Raw genomic sequence first — 24,395 nt, 5'->3', positions numbered from 1 at the left:
TGAAGGAGAGAAAGATAGTACAGATCGGCCACAACTTCGAACCCATTGATGTGTTGCAGAAGGCTGTGCAGCTGAAACCCAAGACCAATAACATGTCAGACTTTGTCAACTATTCTAAGCATCAGTTCCTGACGCCGACACGAGGGGTGGGGGTTTCTGGGGGCACATATGCCCTTCCATAAGAATATCCGAAAAAAACAGGCAGCCACTATGAGCACGATTTGACATGCAGTGTCTGAACTTTGGGAGATAAAGGTTTTTATTGCCTCCATATTATAAGTCACAATCCCAGATGTGAGAATTCTGATCAGACCCTTTTCTGTGAATGTGTGTTTTTCAAGCCCTCTGGGATTCTGGTGTAAAAAGCTCAATCACTGAGAGAGGTTTAGTGTGAAGATAGATCGCGAGGAGCTGTAGTGACCTTGGGACTGCTTGCTGAGGGCAGGACAGAATTCCTAAAGGGACACATGGTTTAGAGTGACAAGGCCATCTGCTGTAGCGCCAGCAGAAGTAGGAAGGTGGAGGGGAGGGGGGGGAAGGGGGGGTCTGACACAGGGGTGCTAAGAATTCCTTTCGCTGGGGTGTGGAGGGAGTAGATATTCTGGGATACCACTGCTTGCGCTCCACGGAGAAACGTGTTTCTTTGGTGTTTTTCAAACATAAAAATCTGAGGGACACTTTTTGAACACTTGATGCTGAGGGGGGATTTTTGCAGGATTAAAGGGGGAAGGTGTTTTTCTGATCCTTCCGCTTTCCACAAAACAACTGGCGATAATGGTCTTGGTGTGTCGCTGTTTTATGTTGGTGGATCCAGTTTCCTTTCCATCTCAGCACAGCCGAAGCTGAGAGACCGGGATCTGGTAGGCCTTCTGGCACCGGCCACCTGGAGGATCATCTTCAAGGGATTGTCTTTGGAGTTGTACTGTGCATGACAAGGATCTACTTTTTTTTTTTTGTTGCCTCACTGAAATTGCATGGCCTAAACAAATGAATATTTTATGAGGCGCCTTGCACCAGAGATGGGCCAGGACCAAACCAAGCAGCAGATAGAGAAGGGCCTGAGATTGTATCAATCCAATCAGACTGACAAAGCCCTGCATGTGTGGACAAAAGTACTGGAGAAGACCTCGGACCCTGGAGGGAAGTTTCGGGTGTTGGGTTGCCTGATTACAGCTCACTCAGAGATGGGAAAATATAAAGATATGCTCAAGGTAAGGCTCTGAAACCATGATATGCTACAAACAACATCTAATAGAGCATAGTTAACCAAACAATGTAAGATATTTATGAATCCTTGGGGATAATCTGCTATCTAAGCGATGTTCAAAGTTCATTAATAGTCCTAGTCTAAATGACTTTGTGATCTCTTGGTTTAGTGTACTCTAGACGAGACATTTCTCATATTTTAACACTGCATGATCATGTTCAGTGTTATGCAACCAACTGTGTGTGTGTGCGCTCATGTGTGTCCTGATGATTAAATGCCACTGAATATCTCATTAATTTTATATGTCATCACAGCTGCTCATGCTGTTGTAGTATGTTAATATTTTCACATTGCTCTGGTTATTGCTGAACAAAAAGAGGTCAAAGGTTATCTTCCTGGCTCCATTTACAGTGATTTTGAGAAGCATGGGTTAATTTGTGGCGTCCATGCCATGCAGAGTAAATAAGTGTCTTGCAACCTGAGCATGAGTGTGGAGTGTCTTGTTGACATAATCATCTATACTCCAGCAGCACATTCTCTCTCTCACCCTTACTTTAATTAGTAACTTTGTAAAGTAGAGGCGTTAACTTTATAAATAAGTGTATCAGATACATTTTCTTTTATTCATTTAGAAAGCACGATTCCATCCCCTCACACTGTCTCTCTCCGCAGTATGCCCTTGAACAAATTGACACAGCCAGAGAGATGGAGGATCCAGACTACCTGACGGAGGGTTACCTCAATTTGGCGCGTAGCAATGAGAAGTTGTGTGATTTCCAGAAAACAGTCTCCTACTGTAAGACCTGCTTAAACATGCAGGGCACCACTGTCAGCCTGCAGCTCAACGGCCAAGTGTGTCTCAGCATGGGTAATGCCTTTCTGGGCCTCAGTGTCTTCCAGAAAGCTTTGGAGAGCTATGAGAAGGCCCTGCGCTACGCTCACAACAATGATGACAAAATGCTGGAGTGCAGAGTGTGCTGCAGTCTGGGAAACATCTATGTCCAACTCAAGGTACTTAGTGTGTTGCTTTATTCATATGTGATTTGATTATCCTGAATTAAAGTGAATTATGATTATCCTAGTGTGTCTCGCACTGTTAATACTTAATCTTAGCTGTGCATGAACTCAAACTGCATTGCTTTTGTATAAGATGTTTTAGACAGGGAATTAAAGCCCACAAAAAAACCTAAAATACTTCAATATAGTTACACACCTTACAGTCCTTTTATTTGGGTAAAACATTTGTTAGATTGCACGTGCGACTTGATCGTGCAATCAATACTGATGCCAGACTATTTGCAGAGTATGATGACACTGCAGACTGTCCAACCAAACATCCTCAATGGTCAGCTCACATAGTACTGGGCATTGTAACACAGGGGGAGAGGGAGTCCGCTGGCTGACAGGGGGCTTATGTAGTAGTCTCAACATCAGGGAATAATCCTCCGTCTTCCCAGTTTTTTTTATTGTGAAGCAGCATTTTGAGACACATGACACATTTATTAAACGAAAAAATATAATGTGCTTGTTAATAATGCGGGGGCCATACTGGCCAGCAGACATTTTGTGGTTGACTTGTTTTTGTGAATACTGTGACATGTTATAAAGTCCATGTCTGTTATATCTAAATAGGATGTGGTGCCACATGTGAGCAGTAATTGGATATCAGATGTCTTATTCATTGTTCATGTCTGCCAACAGGACTATGAGAAAGCCCTTTTCTTCCCCTGCAAAGCAGCTGAGCTTGTCAATGACTATGGCAAGGGTTGGAGCCTCAAGTATCGAGCCATGAGCCAGTACCACATGTCTGTAGCCTACAGGAAACTGGAGCGCCTGCCAGATGCCATGGAGTGCTGTGAGGTATTGTTTTATAATCTTCCCAGCACACGATTGATGTCCTCAGAGACAAGCTTACATAACGTGTGGAGAATGTTTCGGTTTCATCACCGACTTGCTGATTACTTTGGTTGTTGTGATGTCAGAGCGGCAGATACAGTAGATGTTGTTCTACTGACAGGTGCAGGCACCAGTTGTTCTGATGTAGGAGGTCTAAGACCTTGACAAAAACAACGTATGCTCACATAAGCGCTGGTTTAAAATGTTCATGAAAAGGGTGGCTTCAGTCTTCACTCTGTTCTAATCATGTCCCCAGGGTGAAAAATAACTTGATGTCATTAACTTGGAGTGTAACAGAATGGTAACTAGAAAAGGCAATTTCCAAGGAAATTACGTGGGAGAGCTGTTAAGTCGCCCGGTAGAGGCCGACCGCTCAGAAGCTGCTGACAGCAGAGGCGTTTGCACGTTCAAAGCCGCAAACGCTGAAGAGAGATAAATACAAACAAAAAGAGAAAAAAGAAGATGACAAGAAAAGGAAAAAATCCAAAATCCCAGGAAAAGTTGAATTCATAAAAGAAAAAAAGTAGAAAGTAACAATGGAGGAAGTAAATAAGTAAAAAGTTGATATTTAAAGTGTAAAGAAACAGAAAAAGAAGCAAAGTAAAAAGTTGCTATTGAAAGTGTAAAGAAAAAAGTAAGAAGTGAAAAAGCAACAACTTGATTAACAAAAGTGGAAAGAAGTAGTAAGAAACAAAGGAAAAGGTAAATATTCCCAAAGGTAAAAGAAACAAAGAAAGAAGCAAAGGAAAAAAGTTGCTTTTAAAAGTGTAAAGGAAGAAGTGAAAAAGCAACAACTTGATTAACAAAAGTGGAAAGAAGTAGTAAGAAACAAAGGAAAAGGTAAATATTTCCAAAGTTAAAAGAAACAAAAAAAAGAAGCAAAGTAAAAAAGTTGCTATTAAAGTGTAAAGAAAAAAGCTAGAAGTAACTACTTAGAAATGAAGGAACCATTTTAATGCTGAAAAACTGTTGAAAAAAAAAAGTTGAAAAGAGCTTTTAATTTGAAAGTGTGTTTCCTGTCTGTGTGGTAGTTTGTGTGTCCACTGTAGGGAGACTTCAAAACAAACTTATTTTAGCATTTAAATGCTAAATAATTAAAATAAGAATGATAAAAGGCTTTTATTTTGAAAGTGTTTCCTGTCTGTGAGGGTGTGTGTAGGGAAACTTCACCACAAAGTCATTTTAGCATTTAAATGCTAAAAAGTGGATAAAATATTATGAAAGGCTTTTATTTTGAAAGGGTATTTCCTGTCTGTGAGGGTGTGTGTCTGTGTGTGTCTCCACTGTGTATGTTGAGGGAGAAAAACTCAGGTAAAGTGTGTGGACACAGCTCTGAGGCTGATTACATGACGTCATGCAGCTGTGTCCGTTACCATGACAATGACTGCTGCCCGCTGCCTGCCTGCTGAGTCATGTGAGCCAAATGCAAAGGCAGGCTGGAAAAGTGCTGAGACTATGCCTCGCAAAATGCTCAAAATATGAAAAAGTATTAGTCCTATCGAAACAATTCAAAAACTGTGAGTGACAAAAGGCTTCAATGAACACACTGATGTACTTTATTTGAAGATACTCCATAAAATGAAGGCGTGGTGGCGATTTTAAAACAGCCCCCCGATTGTGATTTGATTAGAATTTAAGAACCTCTGTTATAATGGGCTCCAATGGGAGTTTCAGCCGGCACTCTCTCTGCTTCTGGACACTTGGAGAAAGAACCGTCAGTCCTGTCACTATGAGAGTTACATTTACTGAAAGAACACACAAATACCTACATTCTGATGTATAGTTTGTTTATGTAAGATTAAAGTTGACTGAAGGAAAGAAGGAAAAGAAGGAAAAATGTTGCTAAAAGTGGAAGCTGAAAAGTTAGAGTGCGTGTGATGTCACCCACTCTAGCTGCTCCAACATTCCGCAATACACACTAATGGAAAAGTTGAAAAAGCTCCAAAAGTTGCCTAAAACTAAAACTGCGATTATTCAAAAAGTATAAAAGATAGAAAGAAGCTGATCCACCCAGAAAAAGTTGAAAGGGACTAGACCCGTATAAACTTTAAATGAAGTTTCTACTCCAAAGTATGACGACACAAGAGGCAGATGAAAAGTGGCAAGTTGAAGGGAAATTTTAAGTGCCTTCCATTCATTTTCTATGGGAAAAAAAGTTCATAAAAAGTGAAATATAATAAAAAGTATAAAAGTTATTAATGAGAAAAGTAATACCACCCCTGTCCTAAAAGGGACCTACGTTTAGGAAGTGGAACGAAGTTTCTACGACAAACCGTCTAGGACTAGATAGCGACCGAAAAACGAGCTATAATAATAACTAGAAAAGGCAATTTCCAAGGAAATTACGTGGGAGAGCTGTTAAGTCGCCCGGTAGAGGCCGACCGCTCAGAAGCGGCTGAGAGCAGAGGCGTTTGTACGTTCAAAGCCGCAAACGCTGAAGAGAGATAAATACAAACAAAAAGAGAAAGAAGAAGATGACAAGAAAAGGAAAAAATCCAAAATCCCAGGAAAAGTTGAATTAAGAAAAGAAAAAAGTAGAAAGTAACAATGGAGGAAGTAAATAAGTAAAAAGTTGATATTTAAAGTGTAAAGAAGCAGAAAAAGAAGCAAAGTAAAAAGTTGCTATTGAAAGTGTAAAGAAAAAAGTAAGAAGTGAAAAAGCAACAACTTGATTAACAAAAGTGGAAAGAAGTAGTAAGAAACAAAGGAAAAGGTAAATATTCCCAAAGTTAAAAGAAACAAAAAAAAGAAGCAAAGTAAAAAAGTTGCTATTAAAGTGTAAAGAAAAAAGCTAGAAGTAACTAATTAGAAATGAAGGAACCATTTTAATGCTGAAAAACTGTTGAAAAAAAAAAAAAGTTGAAAAGAGCTTTTAATTTGAAAGTGTGTTTCCTGTCTGTGTCTGCGTGGTAGTTTGTGTGTCCACTGTAGGGAGACTTCAAAACAAACTCATTTTAGCATTTAAATGCTAAATAATTAAAATAAGAATGATAAAAGGCTTTTATTTTGAAAGTGTGTTTCCTGTCTGTGGGTGTGTGTGTAGGGAAACTTCACCACAAAGTCATTTTAGCATTTAAATGCTAAAAAGTGGATAAAATATTATGAAAGGCTTTTATTTTGAAAGTGTGTTTCCTATCTGTGAGGGTGTGTGTGTAGGGAAACTTCACCACAGTCATTTTAGCATTTAAATGCTAAAAAGTGGATAACATATTATGAAAGGCTTTTATTTTGAAAGGGTATTTCCTGTCTGTGAGGGTGTGTGTCTGTGTGTGTCTCCACTGTGTATGTTGAGGGAGAAAAACTCAGGTAAAGTGTGTGGACACAGCTCTGAGGCTGATTACATGACGTCATGCAGCTGTGTCCGTTACCATGACAATGACTGCTGCCCGCTGCCCGCCTGCTGAGTCATGTGAGCCAAATGCAAAGGCAGGCTGGAAAAGTGCTGAGACTATGCCTCGCAAAATGCTCAAAATATGAAAAAGTATTAGTCCTATCGAAACAATTCAAAAACTGTGTGTTACAAAAGGCTTCAATGAACACACTGATGTACTTTATTTGAAGATACTCCATAAAATGAAGGCGTGGTGGCGATTTTAAAACAGCCCCCCGTTTGTGATTTGATTAGAATTTAAGAACCTCTGTTATAATGGGCTCCAATGGGAGTTTTGACGGCACTCTCTCTGCTTCTGGACACTTGGAGAAAGAACCGTCAGTCCTGTCACTATGAGAGTTACATTTACTGAAAGAACACACAAATACCTACATTCTGATGTATAGTTTGTTTATGTAAGATTAAAGTTGACTGAAGGAAAGAAGGAAAAGAAGGAAAAAAGTTGCTAAAAGTGGAAGCTGAAAAGTTAGAGTGCGTGTGATGTCACCCACTCTAGCTGCTCCAACATTCCGCAATACACACTAATGGAAAAGTTGAAAAAGCTCCAAAAGTTGCCTAAAACTAAAACTGCGATTATTCAAAAAGTATAAAAGATAGAAAGAAGCTGATCCACCCAGAAAAAGTTGAAAGGGACTAGACCCGTATAAACTTTAAATGAAGTTTCTACTCCAAAGTATGACGACACAAGAGGCAGATGAAAAGTGGCAAGTTGAAGGGAAATTTTAAGTGCCTTCCATTCATTTTCTATGGGAAAAAAAGTTCATAAAAAGTGAAATATAATAAAAAGTATAAAAGTTATTAATGAGAAAAGTAATACCACCCCTGTCCTAAAAGGGACCTACGTTTAGGAAGTGGAACGAAGTTTCTACGACAAACCGTCTAGGACTAGATAGCGACCGAAAAACGGGCTATAATAATAATAATAATAATAATAATAATAATAATAAAGAAAAGGATCTCAATAGTGTGAGAGCTGTGCTTACAGCTCTCCCACTAACTAGAATGGGCATTTCCTACAGAAAATGCGTGTGATTGCTGAAAGCCAGCCGCTGCACCTGCTGCAGCCATCGCCGAATCTGCAGCTCTGAACGTTGTAGAAGCGACAGGCAACACTGTAGCATGTGTAGTTTTTTAAAATATTGAACAACTAGTGAAAGCACATGAAACAATGAAGAAGTTTTCAATTGCTATTCACCAACTCTCCAGCAGATGGCAGCCTGTCCAAAGAAATCAACTGTTGCCATCTTGCCCTCTCAACACTAATGAAGTTCTGAGGATAAAATACCAAAAAAAAAAAAACACCCACATTAGCACCCCCCAGTGGAGAAACCTTTAACATGCGTGTTTAGGGCAGTGTCCTGCACATATTAGTAAAGTTTCATTCAAGTCAGTCATTGCATTAGCTTAAAAAAAAAAGAACGAAACAGTTGCAGTACCGCGAACGGCCGCCAGGTGGCGCACGTGGTAGTACTAAAGGCCCTGTACAATATAGAAGGGAAATCAGAAAGAAAAAAAAAATTTTTTGAATTAAAAAACGAGTTAAATAACTGACCACACGGTGGCGCTAGAGAGCCCACGCTGTAACATGTGAAGCATTTCATCATGGGGCAGCTTTCCTGAAAGTTTCATAACAATATCACGTGTAGTTTAGGAGATAGAGCCGTGTGAAGATTGCTCTCATAGACGGCAAAAAACAAATCATACAAATATTCATAATAATTATTGTACATCAGATGTCAGCCCACAGAGTAATACATCATCTCTCCTAACTGTACTTAACATATTACAGTTGGAACCATGTTTCTAGCTGTAAGCGTGTAGGAGTAGTAGCATGTCAAAACAACTAACATAAACATGCTGATAACTGACCACACGGTGGCGCTAGAGAGCCCACGCTGTAACATGTGAAGCACTTCATCATGGGACAGTAGTAAACAAGGTTTCATAACAATATCACGTGTAGTTTAGGAGATATAGCTATGTGAAGATTGCTCCCATAGACGGCAATGCAAAGTAAAAATCATACAAATATTCATAATAATTATTGTACATCAGCTGTCAGCCCACAGAGTAATACATCATCTCTCCTAACTGTACTTAACATATTACAGTTGGAACCATGTTTCTAGCTGTAAGCGTGTAGGAGTAGTAGCATGTCAAAAAACGCTCAAAAACATGCTGATAGCTGACCACACAGTGGCGCTATGGAGCTCACGCTGTAACATGTGAAGCACTTCATCATGGGACAGCACTTCACAAAGCTGCATCATGCTACCATGTGTAGTTTTTGAGATATTGCAGTTTAAACATCACTTCTATAGACTTTCCATTCAAAAAAAAATGCATATTAATATTCATAATAATTACAGTACATTAGCTATCAGCACACAGGGTAATAGCACACCTCTCCCAACCATGCTTAACATGTTACAGTTGGAACCATGTTTACAGCTTTTAGCACTTAGGACTTTTAGCATGCCGAAAAACGGACGGAAGAATCCGGAATAATAATAATAATAAAATTAAATACTGGAAACAACAATAGTGTGATTGCTTTCAGCAATCACACTAATAATAATAATAATAATAATAATAAAGAAAAGGATCTCAATAGTGTGAGAGCTGTGCTTACAGCTCTCCCACTAACTAGACAGCAAGATGCGCCTTAAGTGTATTATGTTTACCCACCACATTTAGAGAAACTATTTACAGATCTCCATATAGTGACAATATCAGAGTACAAGAGGAGTCATAAGGGTCATACATCTCGCATTGTTTATCACGTCTCACTGTGCATTATTCGAAAACAGTGATACTGAAACTGTAAAAATGTTAGAAAAAATGTGTGTTTGTGATGTACAGTTTATTTGTGATTATAAGGAACCATAAAGAGTTCAGTCCTAAAGATATCAACCAACGCACTCTAAAGAATTATTGTTTTAATTAGCCGATATCATGAAGTTTATGGTAAGGTACATGATGAAAATGTACCTGCTTTTCATAATTCAAACATAAAGTCAAGCTTTGCATTTTAGCACTAAGTTGGTTTCATAGGTAACAGGGTGTCCTCCACAGTTTTGTTATTATGTCATAAAAACATACATTTTCTGCTTCAACAGGAATCTATGAAGATTGCCCTGCAGCATGGTGACCGTCCGCTGCAGGCTTTGTGCTTACTGAACTTCGCAGACATACACCGCTGCAGGAGTGATGTTGATGTAAGGTGCCATAATTTTTACGAATTGTTTTTTCAGGATTTGGTGAAAAGGTTGAAACTTGATCTTTAAATTCAATTGTCTGTGTTTTCTTGCATTTAGAAAGCATTCCCTCGTTATGAGTCTGCACTGGCTATCATGACTGAGATTGGAAATCGTCTTGGACAAGCACATGTCTACCTGGGTGTTGCAAAGTGTTGGCTTCTGCAGAAAGAATTAGACAAGGTATCTGTAATTCTACAAATAATTTTAAATCTAGTGCATGAACAATTACTGAATATCTGGAAAAATATCAACTTTCAGATTCCAAGCAATTTGCATTTTGACCAAGATATTTAACAAAACTTGTAGGTCTGAAATTGTAGGTCTGGCTGCCAAAGAATTCAGATAACACAATTATTTACTGTATGTAACAGCAGAATTGCCTCATCAGGCTGCAGAGCTTTTAAGCAGGCATCTGGGCAGGGTTTCACAGAGGCTGCATGATAACTGAAAGTAAAAAGTGCTGGATAAATTTGAAATCGGTACCAACCAAGTGAAGTTGAGGAAGTGAGTGAATTCAAATACCTAGGTTTCCGGCTGCAGCAACATTAATTTTAAGAATATTCTTCTTGACACAGTTTTATCGGGTCTGGTAAACGGTATTAGTGCAGTAATTCATACTTTTTGCCTCTCTTTCAGGCTCTTGATTCTTTGCAGCGAGCACAGGAATTAGCAGATGGAATGGGAAACAAGGTATTTAAATAAATTTAAATAGAGCGTACAGGACAAAGAGCTTGGGTTTATTTCTGATATTGCAGAATGTATCAAGTTGACAGCCTTTTTCCTGTATCTGAAGCTGTGCACGCTGAAGGTTCATTGCCTGAGTGAGGGAATTTATCGAAGCCAGGGGAAGCAGGTTGAGCTTAGAGAGCAGGTGGTGAAGTTCCTGCAGTGTGTTGAGGAGCTGGAGCTCTACTGTGGCATGTGTGGAGAGTCCATCGGGGACAGAGACCAAAAGCTGCAGGCTTTACCCTGTTCCCACATTTTCCATCTCAAGTAGGTGTTTTAACACAGTGTATCTTCACCTTTTATCGTTTTTGGCACATACATTACTATAAATAAAATAACTTTATTTTCGTTTTGTTTTTATGCGCAAGTTTGTCTCTAAAAAAGAATCAGGGGTAATGAAGACCCACTTAAAATAAATTACAGGCTGATAGACAGACTTGTTGACACTCAATTATTGTATTCTTTCAGGTGTCTGCAAACAAATGGGACAAAAGGTTGTCCTAAATGCTTCAAGTCCTCCATGAAGCCTGGATTTGTGTGATTGTGAGACCGTGTCCATGTGTTGGATCTTACACACCAGGCACAGCGTGGTGCCTCATGGATGCCTGACTGATCTGAGAGCAGCAGGAAGCCTCAGGGTGTGCTGAAGATGTTTGAGGAGTAATACTTCCTTGCTCTTTGCAGCGGATGCTGAACTGAACCCAGTGTCCCAGTGCGAGGCTCTGAAGACGGGATGCAGACATCTGTCTGTGAGTGAAGCTTATGGAGAAGGTCTAACTGGCAGTGTTACCATTGCAATATAAGCTGAAACAGAAAGAATCTACATTGTATTCGATAACCAGATGTTTGTTGCTAAACTAAAATAGAAAGGAGTATGGGACTGTCCAAAGAGCATCAGAGCATAGTACATTTGCTATTTCATGAATTAGAATTGTTTAGTAATATCATGATGGAATGATCTTTAGAGAAGGATTTCAGTGATATCTCAATAATTTTGGACATTGTGTTTATTTAAAGTGAACTCTACCTTTTACAGCACACCCACTTGTTTCTTTCTAAGCAGTTTCTTGATTTTCTACCAGAACAAAGAATCTCTTTTTCTAATTTCTGGATTTACCTGATTTCATACATGATATATTTATTACTGTGGTCATGTAAATATTATTGTCATGTTTTAAAATGTTGATTTATTTTGAGGTGTTTTGTAAAATCTGAAACTTACTAAAACCTCTTAACCATTCAAAAACTAGTATGTCTTTACAAAACAGATACATGCAGCTGTTTCTTCCTTATTCACAATGACTAAGGAGCAGGATCAACACACATTGTGTTCAGAGAAATTCCTTTTCTGTCTATTTCTGGAAATGTTTCATTCTCTGGCATCAACGTAATATTGGGAAAGGATCTTATTTGACCAATCACACACTTAAATCATTTAGAGGAGATATATGAAGTATATTTTACAGTTTTGTTTTCATATGTATTATTATTATATTTGTACTGGTAAATATGAATGAATTGAAAAAATCACAATAGTCAAGTTGAGATTATTGTCTTGCAATGGCATTGTAATTTCAAAATGTTTTTGAGGGAGAAAGAAAAAAACATTGAGAGTTACATCAGGAGTTACATCAGTTGTTGCATGTTTTATTTACAATGCTGAGCAACAATATTGGATTATAATAAGTTATTTACCACTGTTAACTTATTTATTATAGTATTCCTTAATATTCAGTGGTGTTCATCATTTATATTCCTTATCCTTGTTCAGTATATTTTGGACAGAAAAGATTCATTAATTTTAATTTTAATTACCACATTAATTAAAATGCTCAAGCTAATTAAATTTCTCGTACAGCAGGGACAAAATCATAAGGTAGGTAAAGCAAAGAGGTAACAAACTTGCACACACTGCAACACTTAGCTGAAAATGAGCATTTTGTTTACTCTCTCGATACAACATGTGAGTTGGTTTGCAGATTGAGGACAGACCAACATGTTTAATTTTATTGTACAGGCACTTGTATCAGCTTGGTCTCACTTCTGAACAGTATTTGGTTTTTGTTTAGGTCCCTGCATCAAAAATAATGTTGATTCACTGTCATAAAGTCACTGTAAAACTCATGTAAAACACAGTTTGTAATCCTGTGTCTGGTGTATATGAAAGAATTTACAGAAAATACAGCAACTCATTTAACAGCTTAAACTACCTCTGTTTTTGACTCCTCCTCAGAGGATTAATGCAGTACTATAACATTTAAATACATGTAGGATAACCTTTTTTTTTTTTCTAAACATGTTGACAACCATGATTTAGAGTCTGACTAAAATGCATTGGTAATATGTTTATGCATTGAGTATTGTGTAAAATATGGAAACATTTCATTATGAAAAATAAAGTGCACTCAAAGCAAATTTAAGTGTTAGAACTCTCTTATCCTTGTGATGCTATTTTCAGATTGGATCCCTACAGGATCTTACAGTTTTTATACAAAACCCTAATTCAAAACAAATTGAGACGATGTGTAAAATGGCAATAAAAACAGACTCAAACAACCCATATTTTATTGAAAATAGAACATAAACAATGGTGAAACAGAAATTTTAACATTTCATGGAAAATATTAGCCCATTTTGAATTTGATGGCAGCAACACCTCTCAAAAATGTTGGAACAAGTTATCGTTATGTAGCGTCCCCTTTTCTTTTAACCACTGTCTGTAAATGTCTGGGAAGTAGGGAGAGCAGTTGCTGGAGTTTAGGAGAGGAATGTTCTCCCCTTCTTTTCTGATGCAGGAGTCCAGCTGCTCAACAGTCCTGGGCCTTTGTTGACAGATTTATTGTTTTATAATGTACCAAATGTTTTGTATTAGTGAAAGGTCTGGGCTGCAGGCAGGCCAGTTCAGCACCTGGACTCTGTTGTGATGGATGCAGTATGCAAGGGCTTCTCTGAACGAGACATTGTCTGGATGGTTGTATTTGTTGCTTCTAAAACCTCTATGCACTTTTCAGCATTGATGGTGCCTTTCCAGATGTGTAAGCTGCCCACACCATAGGCACTAATAAACCTATACTATCAGAGATGCAGGTGTTTAAACTGTCCGCTGATAACAAGATGGTCTTTCTCCCCTCCACCCCACGGTTTCCAAAAAGAATTTCAAATTTTTATTAATCTGACCACAGAAGAGTTTTCCACTTTGCCTCTTTGGGCTGAGGGCCCAAGATCATGTGTGTCCAGTTTTGACCTTCAGCCTTGTCCCTTGCACACAGAGATTCTTCCTGATTCTCTGATGATATTATATACTGAAGATGGTGGGATCTTTAAAGTCTTCTGAATGTTACGTTGAGGAAAAGTTTTCTGAAGTCTTTCCACAATTTTTAGACACAGTTTGTCACAGATTGGTGAACCTCTGCCCATCTTTACATTGAGAAGTTGTGCCTCTCTGAGATGCTCGTTTATACCCAGTCATGTTACTGCCTGTTACTTTTCCAGCCTTTTGTTGCCCAACTTTTTTAAGATGTGTTGGTGCAATCAAATTCAAAATGAGCCAATATTTTTTAAGAAATGGTCAAATTTATCACTTTCAACATCTGATATGTGGTTTAGGTTCTATTGTGACTAAAATATGGGTTCTGATGGGTTCCGATTTGCAAATGATTGCATTCTGTTTTATTTACATTTTCCACATCGTCCCAACTTTTTTTGAATTGGTGTTGTAATTTTTGTTTTAAGTTGTAAGTTTTTTATATATAAAAAAGTGAATGTCAGTCTCTTTCCATAACTTAGCAATGACATTGTAAACCTACAGTAAACCTGAGATGCCAGTAACTAGTGGTCATACTAGTTTACCAACATTTACTTAAGTTCCCGCCTACAGTCACTTCACCTAATGAACAGGTAGGATGTTTTCCTGCAACCTCAGTTTGTTGGAACACTTCTACCTGATGGCTGCAGCGAGTTCACTCTCTAAAGAGGACTTACTTTGTCCTCGTTGGTCTGAGATTTATTACTTTCCTATTCTTTTAAAATGTGGCCACAATGTTTGCAGAGTTTGTTTACACAAATACTGGGAATGGAAAGGATGTCGAGAATGTCCTGTGTGTCGTGCTGTGTCTGTCCTTGGGAGGCCTCCAATCAATTTGGCTCTAAAGATAGCTGTGGATAAATATCAAGTCCAAAGACCCAGCAGCAATCAAGACGTGTTTTCTTCACAACGAGAAGCTGAAGATTTTTTGTCAGAATGACGAAGAGCCCATTTGTCTCGTCTGCCAAACATCAAAACAGCACAGAGTGCATGAGTGCTGTCCTGTCGAAGAGGCAGGAAAGGGTAGAGTAAAAATAGAACTGGGGAAATAACTTGGGGATTCACATTCAAGAAAACTAGGATTCACTCACTTGTCTGTGTGAGCAAAGGTTTGTTTTTGTAGTTTTTTTGGCTGTAGGGAAGACTGCAATTCATGTTTTTTTTTATTTAATATACAAGTTATTTACTCTATTAATTAACAATTTAGCCTGAATAGATGTTAGAAAATAGTGACACCCCATTATTCCAGAGTTTTTATTCTTTTTTTATTCAAGGTGATGTCTTCAGACTGTCTCTAAGATAAATATTTGTGACAGAAGGAAGTAGCCAGGAAAGCTATGCCACATTAGATTATCAGAAATTCTTACCTAAATAAAAATGTGTTGTATCGTGATAGTGACAATATAGTTGACTGATGACAGGTTTCTATATGTGCTGTTTTTGTAGGCTCCTTTTAACAGGAGCCTACCATACAAGTGTGTGAAAGGCCAAGGTGACAGGTAAGAGGTTGACAAAGTCGTAACTAACATTTTAACTCATGAACTTTTCAGAGTGAAATTTCAACCATGCTAGAGTCTTTAAAGAAGAAGCTTAAAACACTGAACAAGACAAAGAACCAGTGGGAGGAAACAAAAACCTATATACAGGTAAAAGTCATTTTCATCATACCATCTGGACATTTACTTGCAGAAAATATGGAGGTTAACAGACATAAAACTGCTATTTTACTAACGACCCAGCAAGGAAAAATCAGCAAGGCACAGAAAAATGTTACTAGTTTACTGCTATAAATAACCAGCTTCCTCAATATTACAGACCCAAGCATATCAAAATGAGAACATGATTAAAAAGGAGTTTGAGAAGCTACACCAGTTCCTTCAGGAGGAGGAAAAAACTAGACTGAAGGTCCTTAAACAGGAACAGGAAATAAAGACTCAGGTGATGTGTGTGAAACTGGAAAACATCCAGGACCAGATCGACACCCCGTCTTCCACCATTAGTGATGTTGAGATGGCACTAGGAGAGAAAGATCTACCATTTTTACAGGTGCCCTTACAACACTTTCAACCATTACTAACATGGTGCAAAATGTCTTGGAGAAAGTGAGATGCCTGCAGATTTAACTCCAAAGCACAAATTACTTACAATAGATGTTTCAGTGCCAGTTTTTCCTTAAGTCTAAATGTTTTCAAGTGGTCAGCAAAAGCCAAAAACTGATTAATGTGTTCTATTCTTTTATGTCTCCATTGACCAAAGGACTACAAACAAATGAAGAAAATGTATGCACAACTCACCGTCTGCTAAAATTGATCTCCATTAGACAATCATCAATTGCTGTAATCATTTTAATGTTCCAGGTTCAAATGCGACATTAAAGAGCCAGAGTGCATGAGAGATATTCTGATAGACTCTGCAAAGCATCTGGGATTTCTTAAGTTTGGAATTTGGAAGAAGATGGCTAATGTTGTCCAATATGGTTGGTGAACAGACACCTTGCTATGAGGTTAACAATATCCAGTAGTATGGGCAATAACTGAAATCTGTTCACACTTTTAGTTCCATCACTATGGATCCAAACACAGCCCAGTCTAACTTGAAGTTCTCTGAAGAGTTGACCTGTGTGCAGTACAGCACCAAGCAGCTTCTACCTGACAATCCTGAACGCTGCACCAGCCGTGTGTGTGTGCGCTTGGGGCAACCGGCTTCACATCTGGAAAGCAGGCCTGGACAGTAGAGGTCGGCGAGGGTAAAGACTGGTACATTGGAGTAGCCCGAGAGCCCATCAAAAGGAAGAATGCGATCTTCCTCAACCCCACCGAGGGTTTCTGGGTGATAGGCCTGTGCAATAGAGACTCATTCTGGGGTCAGACCTCACCTCGCACCAAGTTGGTGTTGAAGCAGAAGCCTAAGAGAATAATTGTACAGCTAGACTGTGACAAAGGAAAGGTAGCATTCATCAATGCTGATGATTTGACAATGATACACACTTTTAAAGACAGATTTACAGAGAGGATTTTTCCTTACTTCTCCCCTGGATTGTATGAGGAAGGGAAAAACTCAATTCAACTGACCATCTGTCCTCTGTCCATAATAGTAGATGTAGAGTAGAATCACATACAGCAGATACATGTTCCAGAGGTTTAAAAAGACAGTGGAGCCTCATGAAAGAGTTCTAATGTTTCTAGCTATGTGCAAGCTTTCCCAGTTTGATTGACAAACTCTCCTAACTGCATATATGTGTTTTATCTCACTCGTATCAGATTGATGGATGCCACCTGATCACAAAAGAGTGCAGTGTGTTCCACAGGTGTTAAAACAGAGGTTGACACTGGACAGAGACCAGAGTAAAAATCCAGTGAAAACAGGAAATTGAGGTTTTTCCTTTTTATTAATGAAGTGTAAAAAAGTTTAATTAGCAGCCATAAATATGAATATAGATTGTGAATCATAGTTTATTATTCTGTATATTTTAATCATATAATTATTGATTTATTTGATATTCCACAAATTCTCCTAAAACACTGCTGTGTCACTAATGAAGGAGTGTGTGCTAATGCTGTAAGGACTGACAAAACAGTAAGAGACATAAGATATTGATGAACCCATGTTTCACACATGAAATTTAGAGGCTAATTGTGTATCGTACTGTATCCAATGTATAATTGAATAAACAAGAGTACAAATATTTTTCAAATATTTGAATAGTTTAATCATTTTCAGAACAAGTCTTCAATTCTGTTAAATTATAGAGTAGGTTTGCTGACATTAACTGTCCTTCTCTTTTTTTTTTGGTTTCCTCTGTGATGCCATATCTTTTAGTTTGGAATCCAGTTTTCTTTGCAGATAAGCTTTCTTGTTGGGGTCCATGGATTTGTCTTTCTTCCCACTACCAGCATAAAGAACCCCTTCTTTGCTTATTCTCATGCGAGCATGGGACTTGGCTTTATCTCCACAGCCATGAACCTAAAAAGTGTTTAGAAATAACAAAATCTGAATTTTGTAGAAAACACAACTTCATCTTTAGTTTATTGTTATTAGATTTATCATATGTCTAATAAATCGCATCTACACAGTAAAACAAAAAACACTAATATGCAGTGTTTTGTTTCTATCTTACCTCTGGTATATGATGACTGAGACAATACTGTTTCTTGCAAAAACTGCAAAGCTGTCCAAGTGTTAGCACAGATGCTTTACACTTAATAAAACCACACACACTGTCTGCCTTCATGACAGCATTGATCAGTGTGTCAAAGTCATCGTCAGGTGCAGCGGCAGCAGCAATGTTGCAGGCGCTTGTCTGTGTTTGGTTCTTTCCTGAAAGAGAAAACTTAGTTGACTGATTACCGAGACACCAGATACATATTAAAAAAGGTTAAATGTTTCTAATGCAAACCTTTGGCCTTCTTTGAGTGGGCCTGAGCGACAGGGATGTTGTTCTGTTGCTTTTTTTGTTGAGTGTTTTCTTCCCTTTTCTGTTGCTCCCTCTTCATTCTCTCCAAATGTAAACTTTTTAAATCGAACGGAGGCTGACACAACATCTCTTTTTGGGGATTTGTTTTCTCTTTTTCTTCTTCTACTATTCGTTTGAGCTTCTCAGCTGGTGTTGACTCTAGGGGCCTGGAAACAGTGATACACCTGTCTTTCCCCTCGCCTTTGCTCTCGTGGACGAGGCCCAGCTCCTCAGCGATTTGGTGGACCAACAGTCGGTCATGAGAGTTAAAAGATGATGGAAATTGAAGTTCAGTCTGTTTTAAGTCCTTCAAATACTTTTCCACCTGTTCTCTGATCTGTGTGTATCTGTTAATTTTCTGCTCTTCCTCTGTCAGCGCTGATGTGCAGGACTTTGTGTTCTTCTCTGAACTAGCAGTATTTTCCTTGCTGCTGCTACCAGTGATGGATTTCATCTGTACCTGCTTTGCCTTACTAGGAGGTTGTTCTTTAACTTTCTGTTTGGTAGATGTGGAGCTGCCAGTGGACGTAGTAGTCTTCGTGTCTTTGGGGTCTCGGGTGTAGTTCTGAGGCACAATATCTTGAATGTACTCAAATGCTGTTCTGACCTCGCCGAACTCAGTAATGTGATCAATCAGGGATTTGAGAAAAGCATGATTCTCGACAGTCTGTGTGTCACACACTACAGCAATATGGCGTCTTGCACGTGTAACAGCAACATTTATTCTTCTGTCCTCCGCCAGAAAGCCAACCTCACCTAAAAGAAGGAACAAATACATATGGATGTATGTAAACAAATGCTGATCATGTTTATTGTGTGGTAAAAACACGTGATTTTAAAGAAAATAAAAAGACCTTTTCTGTTGGACCGAACTAACGACAACACCACAGCCTCTTTCTCTCTGCCCTGAAACCCATCCACTGACTTTATCTCCAATTCTGGATGCCTTGCAGAAAGTTTCTGGCGCAGAAGATCGACCTTTACAGAGATAAAAACCACATCAATGAGTCATCTCCAGACACAAAACCATAGATTGTTTTCTTAGTTTTTAGAAGTGAAAATGTGGATAATTTCTCTAATAAATATATGAAATAAAGTTTTGCATCACTGACATGATAAATTACAACATTAATAGTTGAGTTAGCATAAAACGATTAATCGTTTTTGAATTGACACTAACTGTTATCGAATGCAATTTACAAAGTGCAAAAGCTGCGACTAAAACTTTTTTAATGCTAAGATAATAAGAGAAGTGGTCCACAGGATTTCCATGCAGAGATCTGCCCCTCTCCTCCCTCAGTATGCAGTTTAACTGCAGACTGCTGACTATAATAAAATTGTCCTCAGCAGAAGCAAACCCCAACAGACCCCAAAAAAGAAAAGACAATATCTGATTTCTATTCTATTCCTATAAGTTGAGTTCAGATATATTTTAGGACACAATTCCTCAGTGTTTCAGTGACTTACTTGTAAATTGTACGGAGCAATAACAGCTATGTCTTTAGCTTTAACACCGGCTGCCGTTAGGGCCTTTATGTGTAGTTCCACAATGTCTACTTCACCTGAGGAAACAGTACAAACACTTTTAGATCCCACACTAGACAAACAGAAATTCAGTTTTTTATAATACAAAATTACGAACCCCGATTGCCTTTGGACTGCTCATCTGTGACCTCCATTTCACTCAGTCCACAGCCTGCAGTGTCAATCAGAAGAAGTGGCATGCTAGTCTCCTCAACACAGGTGACTCCAGGCAAATCTCTGTTAGGATTAGGGACCACTAGTTTAACACTAACTTTAATGAGTCATTTGCCACTGAAATAACAGAAGTGACATATTTTCCATCAACAAACTCACTCACTTTAGCAAATGTCTCGCCACTGAGCTGTGAGCAGTCAGTTTTCCTTGGTACATCTGTGTGGAGGCCCAGTCCATGATGGCGCTGTTCATGCGGTACTGAACTGTTAACATACGGACCACTGAATCCCCATACATCTGGATTAGTCTCTCCATAAGACTGAGAGACAAACCTTTTGATGCAGCACTGTATAAGGCAACAGGAGAAAAAACATGCATCAAACTCTAAAACTTAAGTAACAAAATGTTGTAAAAATCCCTGAAAAAGTTGTGCAGCCTTAAGAAGTAATGGAAAAACGTCATGTGCTCTGACAAGTCCAGATTTACCCTATTCCTGAGCATCAGAGTAAGAAGGGTATGCACCCATCATACAATCTGTTGTTGTTTCAGTTGGTCAACAATGTTATATGCCCAGAAAATGAGGTCAGCTGACTACGTAGGATTTTTGGGGTGTGCTGGAGATTTTATGCTTCAGCTCTCGAATCATTAATACAAGATCTTTGTGAAAACTAAATGCAGATGGAAATACATGTGAGACTGAAGAGGGTTATTGACACAATTCCATGGTAACTTGTAATTAAAGCTAAAGGAAGTCCAACTACATATTACAGTGTGTGTCCTTTTTTTTGGCCAGGTAGTTTATTAGTGGTACACATTTAAATTCAAGCTGGTAAAAAAGGAGCTTATTTTAACAAATGCACATATCTCCCTATTATACTCTATACTAATACACCTACATTATAAGAAAATCACCTTGCAAAGTAATTACTGACTAAAGCTGTCAAGTATTTGTCAAGTAGTGAAAAATATAAAATGTGTTTGCAAAAGGGACTTTGTACTTAACTAAAGCACTTGAGTGAATATACTTCATTACTTTCCACTTCAAATAAAGCACATTACCTGAATCTTTGAATGTTAAAACTTTCAACAACTAACTAGTTTATTCCCATTTCTTAATAAGTTCTAAAGAGACTATTAATTTAAACATGTGATTTAAAGAATATGTTTGAGCTACAGAGAGAGGAATTGTTACTCGATGTCAAATTTTAAAGATTGACTGGTATTTATACAAATGCATAAAGAGGAAAACTTTTTTTTTTTACATTTGGGATTTGATGGTAGGAGGTAACTGCTTGTAGTCTCCAGCCAGAATGCATTTGCGCGCTCTGAGTAGGGCAATCCAGCAGCTGCTCTCCAGGGACTGAGCGCACTCGTCTATCACCACCCAATCGAAATGCTCTGCTGGCAGGAACTTCAGAGGCCCTCCATCACAAGCACCTGCATATACAGACAAGTGTCCTCTGACCCTCTTTTATCACCAACGCTACAACTAAATAACATTTTCGTTACTTGATGACAGTACTGACCTGTGTTGGTTGATAGCACAACATCTGCATTTTTTAGGGCCTGGGTGATGGCTGTTGCTTCCCTGGTTTTCAACTCTTTTCTCAGCTCTCCTATTTCTCTTTTAAAATTCGCTTTCTCCCCTTTTTCATGCATCTTTTTAATTCCCAGCTGTAAAAAACAAAAAGGCAAAAATCATTCAAGACAGCGCACACACTAGTAGCAACACATGCTACTAAAATACTTACAAAAGCTTTATCAATGTCTTTGCGGATGTCAGCGATGATGTTGGCGTTGTCACTATGAGCAAGGATGGCATCCAGTGAATGCTTCTGCATGGACTCCAGCAGTCTGGCAGGGTGACCCAGCCTCAGGATCTTTGCCTTGCAACGGGCCAACCTCTCCACTAAATTATCCACTGCCACGTTAGAGGGAGCACAGCACAACACCTAAAAAAAACACATAACAAAATTATTGCGTATAGACTGAGAAGTTGTAATGACAAATGCTGGATTAAATGACACACTATAGATGACATATGCACTCGGAAATGTAAAAGGCCGTACCTTTTGGCCTTGTTTGACTGCTTGCAGGATGATCTCCACCACTGTGGTGGTTTTCCCAGTGCCTGGAGGTCCATGAATTATAGCCAGTTCTCTCTGAGACAGAGCAAAAGTCACAGCTTCTCTCTGGGAATCATCTAGGTTCCCGTTCAAGAATTCAGCTTTATCTGATAAAACAAAAGAGAAGCAGATAGAAATAGCCTTTGTATTGTACAGAATAATTCATGTTGATGCAGCATACTGCAAATTGTAAAGGCTACCACCAGGCACTGTCCATAGATTAATTAAGAGGTTTAGTTTTTGTTAATATTTACTTTGTAAAGCATAACTTACTTGGCTCTGACTGAGAGGAAGGTTTTGTTTCTCCAAAGAGAACATTTATCAGATTGGCTGCTGGTCCATTTCTGTATCCATTCAATGCGTTCAATGCACTGCAAGCACAAACCAAATTAAAACAAGGCTTTTCCAGTGTTTCATAGCCTACTGGTATCTATCTTACTTGTCTGGTGATATTTTACATGAAAGATCACTCACTGTTTCATTCGCTTGTAGGTGACATCATTTGCCAATTTTAATAAATTGTAAAGAGCATCGTTGTCAAAACTGAGGCCATCCTTTGACTCATCAAATGCCACACTTATAGATGCTTGGCTGATCCTTGTCACTACCCCTGTGCCGATCTGTGAGACTGTGGTGCATCCACTAGTGTCATACAAGCCAACTATATCACCTGTAACAAAATACACCCTATTAGGGCACATGTAAACCTTAAAGGTGTAAAACAAACAAACAAACACACAAACACACATACACACACACACACACACACACACACAGGATAGGTGTTTTATTATTTTATCTTACCAGGTCCAAAGCTGTTGCTTGGCAGAGATGAAAAGCCAAGATTCTTTCTTGGCTCTAAGACAACAACTGTGCGTCCATACAAGCCAGTGGACTGACTTCCTATCTGCAGTTTCAGCAGGCACACCCCTTTATTTTGAAGATCCTTGAGTGAGATGTTCTCTTGCCATGTCCTGATGGCAAAAAACACGTTGTTATAGTGACAACTACCAGTAATAAGGCAGAGATTGGGGAACAGAAAAACTTATTCCTATGTGTAAATCATACCACAATCTAGAAATCTAGAAAAGGGAACTCCAACAATTTAACACATAAACTCTCTTTAAATGTTCCCAGTCCCCCAAATCTAAAGGAAGTGCATAACAGAATTCCCGCAGCCTTTTTTTTTTTGTCCTTCCTTCTTATCCCGTGAGTTCAGGGTCACCACAGCGGATCATTGTCCGCCTCGATTTGGCACAGTTTTTACACCAGATGCCCTTCCTGATGCAACCCTCCCCAATTTCTACCGGGCTTGTGCACTGCACAGCTGGGGATGGGAATGGGCTGTTAGGGGTTTAGTGTCTTGCCCAGAGACACTTCGACATATAGCCAGGACTGGAGATCGACCCATTGACCCTGAACCCTGTGGTCCTTACTAACTGAGCTACAGCCGCCCCTTAGAATTCCTGGAGTGTTGCAGTTACATGCCTCAGTTTGTGTATGTGTTCAGTTTCTTACCTGGTCTCCTCTATTTCAGCCTCTCTCTCCACCTGCAGAAGCTCAAGTGTCTTTGACACAAATTGTTCAACAGCCATCACTCACTTAAAAGACAAGTAAAGATTATTTGTGCTGCAGTACATATCCGAAACAGTTAAGCTATAGGAAGGAGACAAGCTAGAAGAAGAGGTCCGAGTTAACATCAAAACATGCTGTTGTAATGGAACTGGTTAATTTTACTATTACTTAAAGTGATCGGAATCAGTGGTGAAGCATCAGTGGTAGATTCTGTTAATGCTTTTTATTACCTTAAATCCTTTGGGTACAGGCATCAAGGTATCAGTCATTTAAATATATAATACGTTGTTACAACCGCAGATTTTGTTTTATCGTTATATTTGACCGTAGGTTAACTTGAAATGCAATACAAAAGAAAAGCGTGTAGTAATGTTTGCACCTCGTGTAGTTAAATCATCTCCTTATCCCCAGCAAAGATGTTACGTTAGCTTGCTTCACACATTGCAATCAACTAACTTTAGCTTCAGTCGGCAGGCGACAATGACACTCATTCATTAACGTTGAATAGCGTTATGCGAAACACCAACGAAAGACCACAAGACCGAAAAGCTAATGTTGGTTAACCATACGAGGCAACTTGTGATTCAATATCTTCTGCAGTTTGTCTGTTTCGGTTTGTTTGGAACATGTCGTCTTCTTTGACTGAAATAGCTTGTTGACATGTTAGCAACACTGCCACCTACCTGCCCAGCTGTCTTCTCGCGCACAAACTTTGTTGCCAGATTTGACTTGCAAAAATCTGTGTGTGCTGTACATTAC

At 38.8% G+C, this 24,395-nt stretch overlaps 2 protein-coding genes and 1 pseudogene across 2 annotated transcripts; 2 read left to right on the top strand and 1 right to left on the bottom strand.

The window, feature by feature from the left end:
- The first annotated feature begins 53 nt into the window (after positions 1 to 53).
- rapsn (receptor-associated protein of the synapse, 43kD) lies at positions 54 to 11,516 on the top strand. The gene is made up of 8 exons (XM_067501891.1): positions 54 to 1,211; positions 1,880 to 2,218; positions 2,909 to 3,067; positions 9,614 to 9,712; positions 9,812 to 9,934; positions 10,391 to 10,444; positions 10,548 to 10,747; positions 10,949 to 11,516. The coding sequence occupies exons 1-8, from the start codon at positions 999 to 1,001 to the stop codon at positions 11,019 to 11,021; spliced, it is 1,260 nt and encodes a 419-aa protein (XP_067357992.1). The 5' UTR covers positions 54 to 998; the 3' UTR covers positions 11,022 to 11,516.
- Positions 11,517 to 14,416: 2,900 nt separating this feature from the next.
- On the top strand, positions 14,417 to 17,410 carry LOC137126333 (zinc-binding protein A33-like; annotated as a pseudogene).
- Positions 17,411 to 17,467: 57 nt separating this feature from the next.
- On the bottom strand, positions 17,468 to 24,298 carry ighmbp2 (immunoglobulin mu DNA binding protein 2). Its single transcript, XM_067502990.1, has 15 exons — positions 23,580 to 24,298; positions 22,866 to 23,035; positions 22,536 to 22,731; positions 22,335 to 22,432; positions 22,005 to 22,168; positions 21,687 to 21,887; positions 21,462 to 21,609; positions 21,198 to 21,372; positions 20,099 to 20,281; positions 19,880 to 19,998; positions 19,705 to 19,799; positions 19,092 to 19,215; positions 18,181 to 18,993; positions 17,902 to 18,101; positions 17,468 to 17,747 (listed from the first exon to the last, which is right to left on the bottom strand). The coding sequence occupies exons 1-15, from the start codon at positions 23,654 to 23,656 to the stop codon at positions 17,550 to 17,552; spliced, it is 2,961 nt and encodes a 986-aa protein (XP_067359091.1). The 5' UTR covers positions 23,657 to 24,298; the 3' UTR covers positions 17,468 to 17,549.
- Positions 24,299 to 24,395: the final 97 nt, after the last annotated feature.

Source organism: Channa argus, chromosome 4, assembly GCF_033026475.1.
Source record: "Channa argus isolate prfri chromosome 4, Channa argus male v1.0, whole genome shotgun sequence".
NCBI lineage: Eukaryota > Metazoa > Chordata > Actinopteri > Anabantiformes > Channidae > Channa > Channa argus.
The sequence above is the reverse complement of the archived record's forward strand: the minus strand, read 5'-3'. Positions and strand labels throughout refer to the sequence as shown.